Consider the following 12,050-nt stretch of genomic DNA (forward strand, 5'->3'; position numbering starts at 1 on the left):
TCCAGCTAAACAACCAAACAATCAAATTTCAAAAACAAACCAAATTCTTAGGACTTATTTTCGATGAACATCTCACCTGGGATGCTCACATCCAAAACCTAACAACTAAATGCAGTAAAGACCTAAACACCCTAAGATGCCTAACTGGCTCTAACTGGGGAGCCTCCAAAGATACTCTCCTCTCTCTCTACATATCCCTAATTAGATCAAAACTAGACTACGGCTGCGCCATATACAACACCCTAAACAACTCTCTATCTAAAAAACTTGACTCAATACAATATCAGGCTCTCAAACTCATTACACGCACCCAACATGGCACCTCCTACACCTCACTTCAGGCCTTAACAGGAGAAATGCCACTAAGTCTACGCAGGGAACAGCTAAGCTTAAATTTCTGGGCCGCGTCCCAATCAAACCCTCTCATCCAAAACTTAATAAACCAAAACATCAGCCCTAAAAACCAAGCTCTAGCTCGTAAACACCCCTTACTTACCCCAATATCCCAAAGAATAACAAACTACCTAAATGAACACCAAATTAAAAATCTTAAACAAAACTGCAAACAATCAAATATCTTCACCCCTAAACTTAAAATACCCAAAATAGACACAACACTAGCTAGCCAAATAAATAAACAAACCGACCCAAACATAGCTAAAACTACCACACTAGCATACATACACAAAAATTGGCCAAATTGGTGTCACATTTACACGGACGGATCCTCAGATCCGACCTCCAAACACACGGGTTTCGGAGTCCATACCACACAACCAACTAAAACCACACAATCCTTCCGACTCCCAAATAACCAATCAATATTCACGGCCGAACTAATGGGCATGGCCTCAGCCCTCCACAATCAAGAATCCAAAAACAACCAAAAAATCCTAATACTTACTGACTCCCTAAGTGGACTACAAGCCCTCCAAAACAAAAATACCAAAAACCGACCTAAATTAATAAATCAAATACTTAAAAGCTCCAACGACCTAACAAAAGCAGGCAAACAAATAACCTTCTTGTGGATACCCGCCCACGTAGGAATATACGGTAATGAAAACGCCGATAAAGCAGCTAAACTATCCCTTAAAATCCCAGAAATAAGCTTAAACTTACCCATCTCAAAAACAGAAATTAAAAGTGTAAACAAACAAAAAATCACAAAAAAATGGCATAACCTATATCTAAACTCAAATAGCAAAATCAAAAGAGTGCTCAGCAAACCACTAACCAAACCAAAAATTCTCCATCCATCAAAAAAAATCGACAGAGTAATCACTAAACTCCAAACAGGACACACCAACCTAAATAACCACCTAAAAAAATTTAAAAAACACACTACAGGTAACTGCCCACACTGCAAACAACCAGAAACCCCAGAACACGCACTCATCCACTGCACACACTACCTAACACATCGAACCGCATTACAAACCACCCTCAATCTAAACAAGGCTCTCACTCTAGAAGCAATACTAAACCCACAAAATAAACTAGAAAACTTCAAGGCCTTAGGCGTATTCTTAATAAAAACGGAACTAATAAAACGCATCTAAAACCATAATAACCTACCAAATCAAAATCACATAAACAAACAATCATCCACCATACCCAGCTCCCTTAGTTCTCCTCCCCAACCCCATCAGCATCTATTCCAAATCTCAAAATTCCCAAATTCTATATAAGCAACCCCTAAAGCCCCCTCTTGGGTTGCACAGACCACCCTCGCCCCTTTCGGAAACACATTAAATGGCCTGGCCGGGCCCGTGTGCGAAATACGCATCAGTCGGAAAGCGCACGTTAAATCTCCAAAGTAAGTAAGTAAGTAAGTAAGTCATCATGGACACTGACCACTTCCATGAGCTAGTGAACAACATTCTCCAAGATCCCACCACCTACTCCAAGATCAAGAAGGACCCAACCGCCAAACTCCTTCGCCAACATAAAACCCTCCTCAAACAACTTAAAGACAACTTTGAAATTACCCAAGCTCTTCACCACCAACTCTCCGTCAATCACCCCCAGCCAGCCTATGCCAGAGCCACCATCAAAATCCACAAGAACCCTCCTACAGCCCGTCTACTTGTGTGTTCCCGAGATACTGTCTTCTACAAAACGGCCCAACACCTAATCAGAATCCTCGCCCCCTTAGGAAAAACAGCCGACTCCTTCATCTCTGACTCCACGGACTTCTGCTCCAAACTCAAGAACATGACCAATCCAGATCAAATCATCAGTTACGATGTAGTAGATCTTTTCACCAACGTACCCATAGATGACACTCTGCGAATTCTCCGCCGTCGCATCACTGAAACCCCTCCTGAAACCAGCCTAACCACCGAATCCATCATCGCCCTCACTACCGCCTGTATCTCCACCACATACTTCACCTGGGGCGACGAGTATTATCAACAGATACACGGCCTAACCATGGGATCCCCGCTGTCTCCTATCCTTACTGAATCTACATGACCCACTTCGAACAGCAAGCCCTCACAACATCACCCATCCAACCTATTTGCTGGTACAGGAAAGTTGACGACACCTTTGTCATCATAAAACAAGACCAAGACCCAACCCTGCTACTACAACATCTTAACCAACAACACCCCCGAGTACAGTTCACCATCGAAACAGAAAAGGACAACCAACTACCCTTCCTAGATGTCCTCGTCTGTAGAAACTCAGCTAACAGAATCCAAACCAGTGTCTACCGGAAGCCCACCCACACCGACCAGTATATCCACTTCAACTCAAACCACCCTCTTAGAACCAAGACTGGCACCATCTCCACCCTTACCAAACGTGCCATCAACCTTTCCCCTGCTGACCCAAACCTGAGATCGCTCACCTCCGCCAAGTCTTAAGACAGAAAACTAAATCCGAGCCGACCACTCCTGGTTTTAGCCCCATAAATGCAGAGCGCCTGGCAGGGTAACAACAAGTACCATCGTCGATTGGTATGACGCGGCCGGGGGTAGAACCCCGTACCTGAATCGAAATAGCTCTTTTGACGATATATCAACTTACAGTTATATATCATAACCAGCAGCTACAGCGAAACTGAACCGAAAGGTGCATGATTGTTAATTTCACGATGTATTGTCTTTCGCCATACGTTTTAAGCGTTCAAGGTCACCAGACGTCTAAACCGAGGTGAGGCCAGACTTTTTTTTAAAAAATCTTTACGAATTCGCCGAAACAAAAAAATCAAATGTGATCAAATAAAAAAAATGAAATGCCGGCTAGAAATAAGTAAAATAAGTTTTTTGTTTTCGGGGTTTTTTTTAACTCTTTTACTGTCGCTATCAACTTAAATTAATTCATTAAATATACTATAATTAAAACTTATTGAAAATTAATCTTAATAATTCCCGTTCCCAATTTTGTTTTTCTTACCTTCTTACCATTTTGACGAAATCCAAAACAAATATTTCAAACTTTTTTTCGACCTACCCACCTGAAGTTTTCCCCCAAAATCAGTAAACCAAAACAAAACATATCATGCCACACTGGGAAGAGGAAAGTTGACATGGATAATCCTCACAACGGTGAGTCACGTGCTCGCGGGATTCAGATCAGAATGTTGGGCGTCTGATGTAGGGGAGGTAAATGTGTATGGCGTGTGCATATTTTGAAAATATATGAAATAAACCTGGAAAACAAATTAAAGCACCACTGCTTTATTTCATATATCCCGAAACTCCTTGTTTCTTTTGGACGTATCTCTAACTGACATCTCCAGATGGCTATCATTATAATGCATATATATAAGCAAAGGAAGCGATTCAAAGTGAAATTAAATAACTAATGCCATGGAATGAGGGGGTTAGTATGGTTTTACGCCACTTTTAGCAATATTCCAGCAATATCAGGGCGGGGCGCGCCAGGAATGAGCTTCAAACTTTGTTCCCATGTCGGGAATCGAACCCGGGCCTTCGGCGTGACGAGCGAACACTTTAACCACTAGGCTACAATTTTATATGGAAACATACAGTTAAATGAGTCCAATTATTGTCCAGGTATGTATCATATATGATTCAATTTATTCTAATCTTTTTTTATATAATGGTGAATATATGGGGCAATATGTTCCTATTTCTCATCGTTTTTTAACGTACATTCCACCATGCAAGATTCATTTACTCTTTCAGTGGAAGTTACAACATTCATATTGCTATTATTTTAAGAAAGCTCTGTTTTTTGAAAGTTCTGTTTTATTTGAACAATTAATTTGTCGTTTTGTGAATGTTCTTTAAGAAAGCAGTTAATATCTATGGTTAAGTTTGAAACAGGCCCATCAGTATCCCCAACCCACCCGCAAACAACACCACTACTATTGTAGCCCCAACCCACCCGCAAACAACATCACTACTAGTGTATCCCCAACCCACCCGCAAACAACACTATTACTAACATGGTCACCCGTGAAGAACCGGGTTTGAATAGGTCTTCAGCAACCCATGCTTGCCGTAAAGGTGTCATATGAGAGGCGACTGATATATCATCGTATCTCAATTGCATAGATCGATGCTCATGATGTCAATCACTGGATTGTCTGGAGAATGGGTATGATTTTACGCCGCTTTTAGCAATATTCCAGCAATATCACGGCGGGGGACACCAGAAATGGACTTCACACATTGTACCCATGTCGGGAATCGAACCCTGGACTGTGGCGTGAGCGCAAACGCTTTAACCACTAGGCTACCCGGCCGCCCCTGCATGTGAATGAGAAATCATGGCGGTCACATCATGTTGGGTATGAGAAGAAATACTGTATTTATTTTTGACCTGATTCATTGCGTGCCACCGCGCTCTGACGCCGCTGGACGTTGTTCGTGATGACAACACTGGTTGGCTGTCCCAAGCTTAATTATTGTCAACAGACCGACGTGATAAAGCTTGCGCGGCGTAAAACACCATTCCCTCAATGGAATTTGGTTTAACAAATTAGCATTTACGTGCATGGTAACACACATATGATTTCTGTTTCAGTGATATATGGCCATACATGGTGTTCACATATCGTGGGGAATCGAACCCGGGTCTTCGGCGTGAGGAACAAACGCTTTAACCACTGTGCTACCCCATCGCCCCGAGAAAAGTGATTAGTATTATAAGTGACGTCCCACGCTATCGGACACAATGGCACCAATGAACCAAATCACTGAGTCTGAGAACCCCAGCCATTAAGTCGGCTCTTGCCACAAGCAATAAATTGCAAGAGGCCTATTCTAACCAGGTTCTCTAAGGGTTTAGTGGAATTTAAAAAAGACATTGTCGATTGTAGTTCTGTGAATTTCAATATGATCTCAAAATGGGAGGATTGTGTGGTTACACTATAATGCTATTGTGATACATGCCAAAAGCGTCATGGACATTTCTTGGGAAATTCTTGCATTTGTACAAAGTGTGTTTTGTCATTTGGTTTAACGTGAAAAGTATGTTGAAGTTAAGCATATTGTTAAAGGCGCCTTGAAATACATCATTCTAACAAAACATTTCGCTGCAGTCATGAGCGGGAGACATTTATTCTAACAGTGAGTGAGTAAGGTTTTACGCTGCCTTTAGCAATATTCCAGCTATTTCACGGTGGGGACACCAGAAATGGGCCTCGCGCATTGCACTTATGTGGAGAATCGAAAACGGGGCATCGGCGTGACGAGCGAACGCTTTAACTACTAGGCTACCCGACCGCCCCACATCCAAACTTATTTTTTTTAGATATCGTACGGGCGCTTCAGTGACTATTGAAGAAATAACAAGAGCTGGGAGTTCTGAAAAAACTGTACAGCTGCTTCCTATAAAACATATTGAAAGCGGGTGTACAACAGTCATATAGACATATTTCTATAGCTATACATGTGTGGTAGTGATATCACGTGTGATTTCATTATTTCATTTTTTATTGTTGACATGTAATGTTTTACAGTGTTTCTTAACCTTATATGGGTACAATGTGTAAAGCCCATTCCTGGTGTCCCCCGCCGTGATATTGCTGGAATATTGCTTAAAGCGGCATAAAACTATACTCACTCACTCTTAGCCTTATATTCGCTTGACATTACTTGTGATTCACTTGTGTGAATATATACCATACAAATAATGCATGACAGATGAACTATAGCAATGCGAAAGAGTCGGGAGGTTGTTGAAGTATTTTAGAAGTATATTATGTATTCTTGTCATGTAAATGATGTGGAGTGAGACTTTCACTGGCTCTCCAACGTTGACCTAATTTTGACCTGTTTCAGATAGAGCGTCTGGAACCGTGTTGGATGTCTCGCATCAAGGCTTTTCTGTTTCATTTTTTGCCTTATCCAGGCAGCATTCGGGACCATGACGCCTGTTTATGTTTGTTTGTTTGTTGTTTAACGCCGCACTCAGCAATATTCCAGTTGTGGGACGGCGGTCTGTAAACAATAGAATCTGGACCAGGCATTCCAGAGATTGACGTCATGAGCATCGATCTACGCAATTGGGATACGATGACATCCATCAACCAAGTCAGCGATCCTGTCCACCCGATCCCATTAGTCGCTTCTTGCGAAAGGCATAGTCACATCCTACGGCAAACGTGGGTTGCTGAAGACCTATTCTAACCCGGACGTTCACGGATCTCGGAACCGTGTATGGGCGTGCTTGTGGATAAAGGTCCTAAAATGATTCGTTCAAGGGGACCCATAGTAGGAACAGCTATGCAAAGATCCAACTAAGTAACGAAGTGTGGCATTCTGGGTGATATTATGAATCGGCGGTGTCCCAAATGAATAGGTGGTATCTCAGGTGAACGGGCAGTGTCCCTTGTGAACAGATGGTGTCCCGAGTGAACAGGTGATGTCCCGATTGAATGGGTGATGTCCTTAGTGAATGGATGATGTCCCGAGTGAATGGGTGATTTTCCAAGTGAATAGGTGATGTCCTTAGTGAATGGATGATGTCCCGAGTGAATGGGTGATTTTCCAAGTGAATAGGTGATGTCCCGAGTGAATAGGTGGGGTCCCAAGTCAATGGATGATGTCCCAAGTGAATGGGTGATGTCCTGAGTGAATGGGTGATGTCCCGAGTGAATGGATGATGTCCCGAGTGAATGGGCGGTGTCCCGAGTGAATGGGCGGTGTCCCGGGTGAATGGGTGATGTCCCAAGTGAATGGCTGGTGTCCCGAGTGAATGGGTGATGTCCCGAGTGAATGGCTGGTGTCCCAAGTGAATGGGTGATGTCCCAAGTGAATGGGTGATGTCCCAAGTGAATGGCTGGTGTCCCGAGTGAATGGGTGATGTCCTGAGTGAATGGGTGATGTCCCAAGTGAATGGGTGATGTCCCAAGTGAATGGGTGATGTCCCGAGTGAATGGGCGGTGTCCCGAGTGAATGGGCGGTGTCCCGGGTGAATGGGTTATGTCCCAAGTGAATGGATGATGTCCTAAGTGAATGGGTGATGTCCCAAGTGAATGGTTGGTGTCCCGAGTGAATGGGCGGTGTCCCGAGTGAATGTGCGGTGTCCCGGGTGAATGGATGATGTCCCAAGTGAATGGATGATGTCCTGAGTGAATGGGTGATGTCCCGGGTGAATGGATGATGTACCGAGTGAATGGGTGATGTCCTAAGTGAATGGGTGATGTCCCAAGTGAATGGTTGGTGTCCCGAGTGAATGGGCGGTGTCCCGAGTGAATGGGCGGTGTCCCGGGTGAATGGATGATGTACCGAGTGAATAGATGATGTCCCAAGTGAATGGATGATGTCCTAAGTGAATGGGTGATGTCCCAAGTGAATGGGTGGTGTCCCGAATGAATGGAAGGTGTCCCGAGTGAATGGGCGGTGTCCCGGGTGAATGGGTTATGTCCCGAGTGAATGGGTTATGTCCTGAGTGAATGGGTTATGTCCCGAGTGAATGGGTTATGTCCTGAGTGAATGGGTGATGTACCGAGTGAATGGGTTATGTCCTGAGTGAATGGGTGATGTACCGAGTGAATGGATGATGTCCCAAGTGAATGGTTGGTGTCCCGAGTGAATGGGCGGTGTCCCGAGTGAATGGGCGGTGTCCCGGGTGAATGGATGATGTACCGAGTGAATAGATGATGTCCCAAGTGAATGGATGATGTCCTAAGTGAATGGGTGATGTCCCAAGAGAATGGGTGGTGTCCCGAGTGAATGGGCGGTGTCCCGAGTGAATGGGTTATGTCCCAAGTGAATGGATGATGTCCCAAGTGAATGGGTGGTGTCCCGAGTGAATGGGAGGTGTCCCGAATGAATGGGCGGTGTCCCGGGTGAATGGGTTATGTCCCGAGTGAATGGGTTATGTCCTGAGTGAATGGGTTATGTCCCGAGTGAATGGGTTATGTCCTGAGTGAATGGGTGATGTACCGAGTGAATGGGTTATGTCCTGAGTGAATGGGTGATGTACCGAGTGAATGGATGATGTCCCAAGTGAATGGGAGGTGTCCCGAGTGAATGGGTGGTGTCCCGGGTGAATTGGTTATGTCCCGAGTGAATGGATGATGTACCGAGTGAATGGCTGGTGTCCCGAGTGAATGGGCGGTGTCCCAAGTGAATGGGCGGTGTCCCGGGTGAATGGGTTATGTCCCAAGTGAATGGATGATGTACCGAGTGAATGGGTGATGTCCTGAGAGAATGGGTGGTGTCCCGAGTGAATGGATGATGTCCTGAGTGAATGGATGATGTACCGAGTGAATGGATGATGTCCCAAGTGAATGGGTGATGTCCCAAGTGAATGGATGATGTCCTGAGTGAATGGATGATGTACCGAGTGAATGGATGGTGTACCGAGTGAATGGATGATGTACCGAGTGAATGGGTGATGTCCCGAGTGAATGGGCGGTGTCCCAAGTGAATGGATGATGTACCGAGTGAATGGATGGTGTACCGAGTGAATGGATGGTGTACCGAGTGAATGGGTGATGTCCCGGGTGAATGGGCGGTGTCCCCAGTGAATGGATGATGTCCCCAGTGAATGGATGATGTCCTGAGTGAATGGATGATGTCGCGGGTGAATGGGTGATGTCCCAAGTGAATGGATGATGTCCTGAGTGAATGGATGATGTCCCGAGTGAATGGGTGATGTCCCAAGTGAATGGGCGGTGTCCCCAGTGAATGGATGATGTCCCCAGTGAATGGATGATGTCCTGAGTGAATGGATGATGTCCCGGGTGAATGGGTGATGTCCCAAGTGAATGGATGATGTCCTGAGTGAATGGGTGATGTCCCGAGTGAATGAATGATGTACCGAGAGAATGGATGATGTCCTGAGTGAATGGATGATGTCCCGGGTGAATGGGTAATGTCCCAAGTGAATGGATGATGTCCTGAGTGAATGGGTGATGTCCCGAGTGAATGAATGATGTACCGAGAGAATGGATGATGTCCCGAGTGAATGGGTGATGTCCCGAGTGAATGAATGGTGTACCGAGAGATTGGATGATGTCCCGAGTTAATGGTTGTTGTCCTGAGTTAATGGTTGATGTACCGAATGAATGGATGATGTCCCAAGTGAATGGGTGATGTACTGAGTGAATGGGTCATGTCCCGAGTGAATGGATCATGTCCCGAGTGAATGGGTTATGTCCCAAGTGAATAGATGATGTGTCAGGTGAATGGTGACTGGTGTTCCGAGTGAATGGCTAGTGTTCCGAGTGAATGACTGGTGTCCCGAGTGAATTTGTGATGTACTTAGTGAATGGCTGGTGTCTTAAGTGAATGACTGATGTCCTAAGTGAATGACTGGTGTCCTACGTGAATGGCTGGTGTCCTAAGTGAATGACTGGTGTCCTAAGTGAATCACTGGTGTCCTAAGTGAATGGCTGGTGTTCCGAGTGAATGGCTGGTGTTCAAGTAAATTGGCGGTTTTGTTCGATATGGTGAGCACCGTCCTACGCCCTTGGGGTAGGATGACACCCTGTTAAGTCACCGAGCCTGACAACCTGATCCAATTTACTCGCCACTTCCGAGAGTGTGCCGGGGTCCTATTCTTACCCAAGTTCTTATGGTTTGATGCCGATTTTATAGTGCTAGCCCGCTGAAACACCCTTAAACATGAATCCCCCTTACTTAAGACAGAAAACTAAATCCGAGCCGACCACTCCTGGTTTTAGCCCCATAAATGCAGAGCGCCTGGCAGGGTAACAACAAGTACCATCTTTTATCGTCGATTGGTATGACGCGGCCGGGGGTAGAACCCCGTACCTGAATCGAAATAGCTCTTTTGACGATAAATCAACTTACAGTTACATATCATAACCAGCAGCTACAGCGAAACTGAACCGAAAGGTGCATGATTGTTCATTTCACGATACATTGTCTTTCGCCATACGTTTTAAGCGTTCAAGGTCACCAGACGTCTAAACCGAGGTGAGGCCAGACTTTTTTTTTTTAAAATCTCTACGAATTCGCCGAAACAAAAAAATCAAATGTGATCAAATAAAAAAAATGAAATGCCTGCTTGAAATAAGTAAAAGAAGTTTTGTGTTTTCGGGGTTTTTTTAACACTTTTACTGTCGCTATCAACTTAAATTAATTCATTAAATATACTATAATTAAAACTTATTGAAAATTAATCTTAATAATTCCCGTTCCCAATTTTGTTTTTCCTACCATTTTGACGAAATTCAAAACAAATATTTCAAACTTTTTTTCGACCTACCCACCTGAAGTTTTTCCCCAAAATCAGTAAAACAAAACAAAACATATCATGCCACACTGGGAAGAGGAAAGTTGACATGGATAATCCTCACAACTGTGAGTCACGTGCTCGCGGGATTCAGATCAGAATGTTGGGCGTCTGATGTAGGGGAGGTAAATGTGTATGGCGTGTGCCATCACTAGAGGTCTGTCCATATTTTGAAAATATATGAAATAAACCTGGAAAACAAATGAAAGCACCACTGCTTTATTTCATATGTCCCGAAACTCCTTGTTTCTTTTGGACGTATCTCTAACTGACATCTCCAGATGGCTATCATTATAATGCATATATATAAGCAAAGGAAGCGATTCAAAGTGAAATGAAATAACTAATGCCATGGAAAGAGGGGGATAGTATGGTTTTACGCCACTTTTAGCAATATTCCAGCAATATCAGGCCGGGGCGCGCCAGGATTGAGCTTCAAACTTTGTTCCCATGTCGGGAATCGAACCCGGGCCTTCGGCGTGACGAGCGAACACTTTAACCACTAGGCTACCCGGCCGCCCCTGCATGTGAATGAGAAATCATGGCGGTCAAATCATGTTGGATATGAGAAGAAATACTATACTTATTTTTGACCTGATTCATTGCGTGTCATCACGCTCTGCATGACGTCGCTGGAAGTTTTTCGTGATGACAACGCTGGTTGGCTGCCCCAGGGCCACGTTCCACAAAGCGATCTTAGGGCTAAGTTGATTGTAACTCACTAAGTACGCGATCTTAAATTTTTGTTACGATCTGCCGCTTATTATTGTCAACAGACCGACGAGATAATGCTTGCGCGGCGTAAAACACCATTCCCTCAATGGAATTTGGTTTAACAAATAAGCATTTACGTGCATGTTAACATACCTATGATTTCTGTTTCAGTGATATATGACGCTATACCTGTGAGTGTTTTATGAGAAATGAACGTTCACATAAATGGCGTTCACATATCGTGGGGAATCGAACCCGGGTCTTCTGCGTGACGAACGAACGCTTTAACCACTGTGCTACCCCATCACCCAGAGAAAGGTGATTAGTATTATAAGTGACGTCCCACGCTATCGGACGCAATGGCACCAATGAACCAAATCACCGAGCCATTAAGTCGGCTCTTGCCGCAAGCAATAAATTGCAAGAGGTCTATTCTAACCAGGTTCTCTAAGGGATTAATGGGATTTGAAAAAGACATTGTCGATTGTAGTTCTGTGAATTTCAATATGATCTCAAAATGGGAGGATTGTGTGGTTACACTATAATGCGATACATGCCAAAAGCGTCATGGACATTTCTTGAATGAATTTTGAGATATTCTGATGAAACGACGTAGTTAGATTGTGTCTGAGGGAGTGTTGATC

The 12,050-nt window shown here is 44.2% G+C and overlaps 2 protein-coding genes across 2 annotated transcripts; both read left to right on the top strand.

Moving 5' to 3' along the window:
* Nucleotides 1–1,845: 1,845 nt before the first annotated feature.
* Nucleotides 1,846–2,478, top strand: LOC139446539 (uncharacterized). The gene has a single exon (XM_071227841.1). The coding sequence runs from the start codon at nt 1,846–1,848 to the stop codon at nt 2,476–2,478; it is 633 nt and encodes a 210-aa protein (XP_071083942.1).
* Nucleotides 2,475–2,873, top strand: LOC139446540 (uncharacterized). Its single transcript, XM_071227842.1, has one exon. The coding sequence runs from the start codon at nt 2,475–2,477 to the stop codon at nt 2,871–2,873; it is 399 nt and encodes a 132-aa protein (XP_071083943.1).
* The last annotated feature ends 9,177 nt before the right edge of the window (nt 2,874–12,050 follow it).

This window comes from Haliotis cracherodii, unplaced genomic scaffold, assembly GCF_022045235.1.
Source record: "Haliotis cracherodii isolate W230 unplaced genomic scaffold, xgHalCrac1.p SCAF_6, whole genome shotgun sequence".
In the NCBI taxonomy this organism is placed as follows: Eukaryota; Metazoa; Mollusca; class Gastropoda; order Lepetellida; family Haliotidae; genus Haliotis; species Haliotis cracherodii.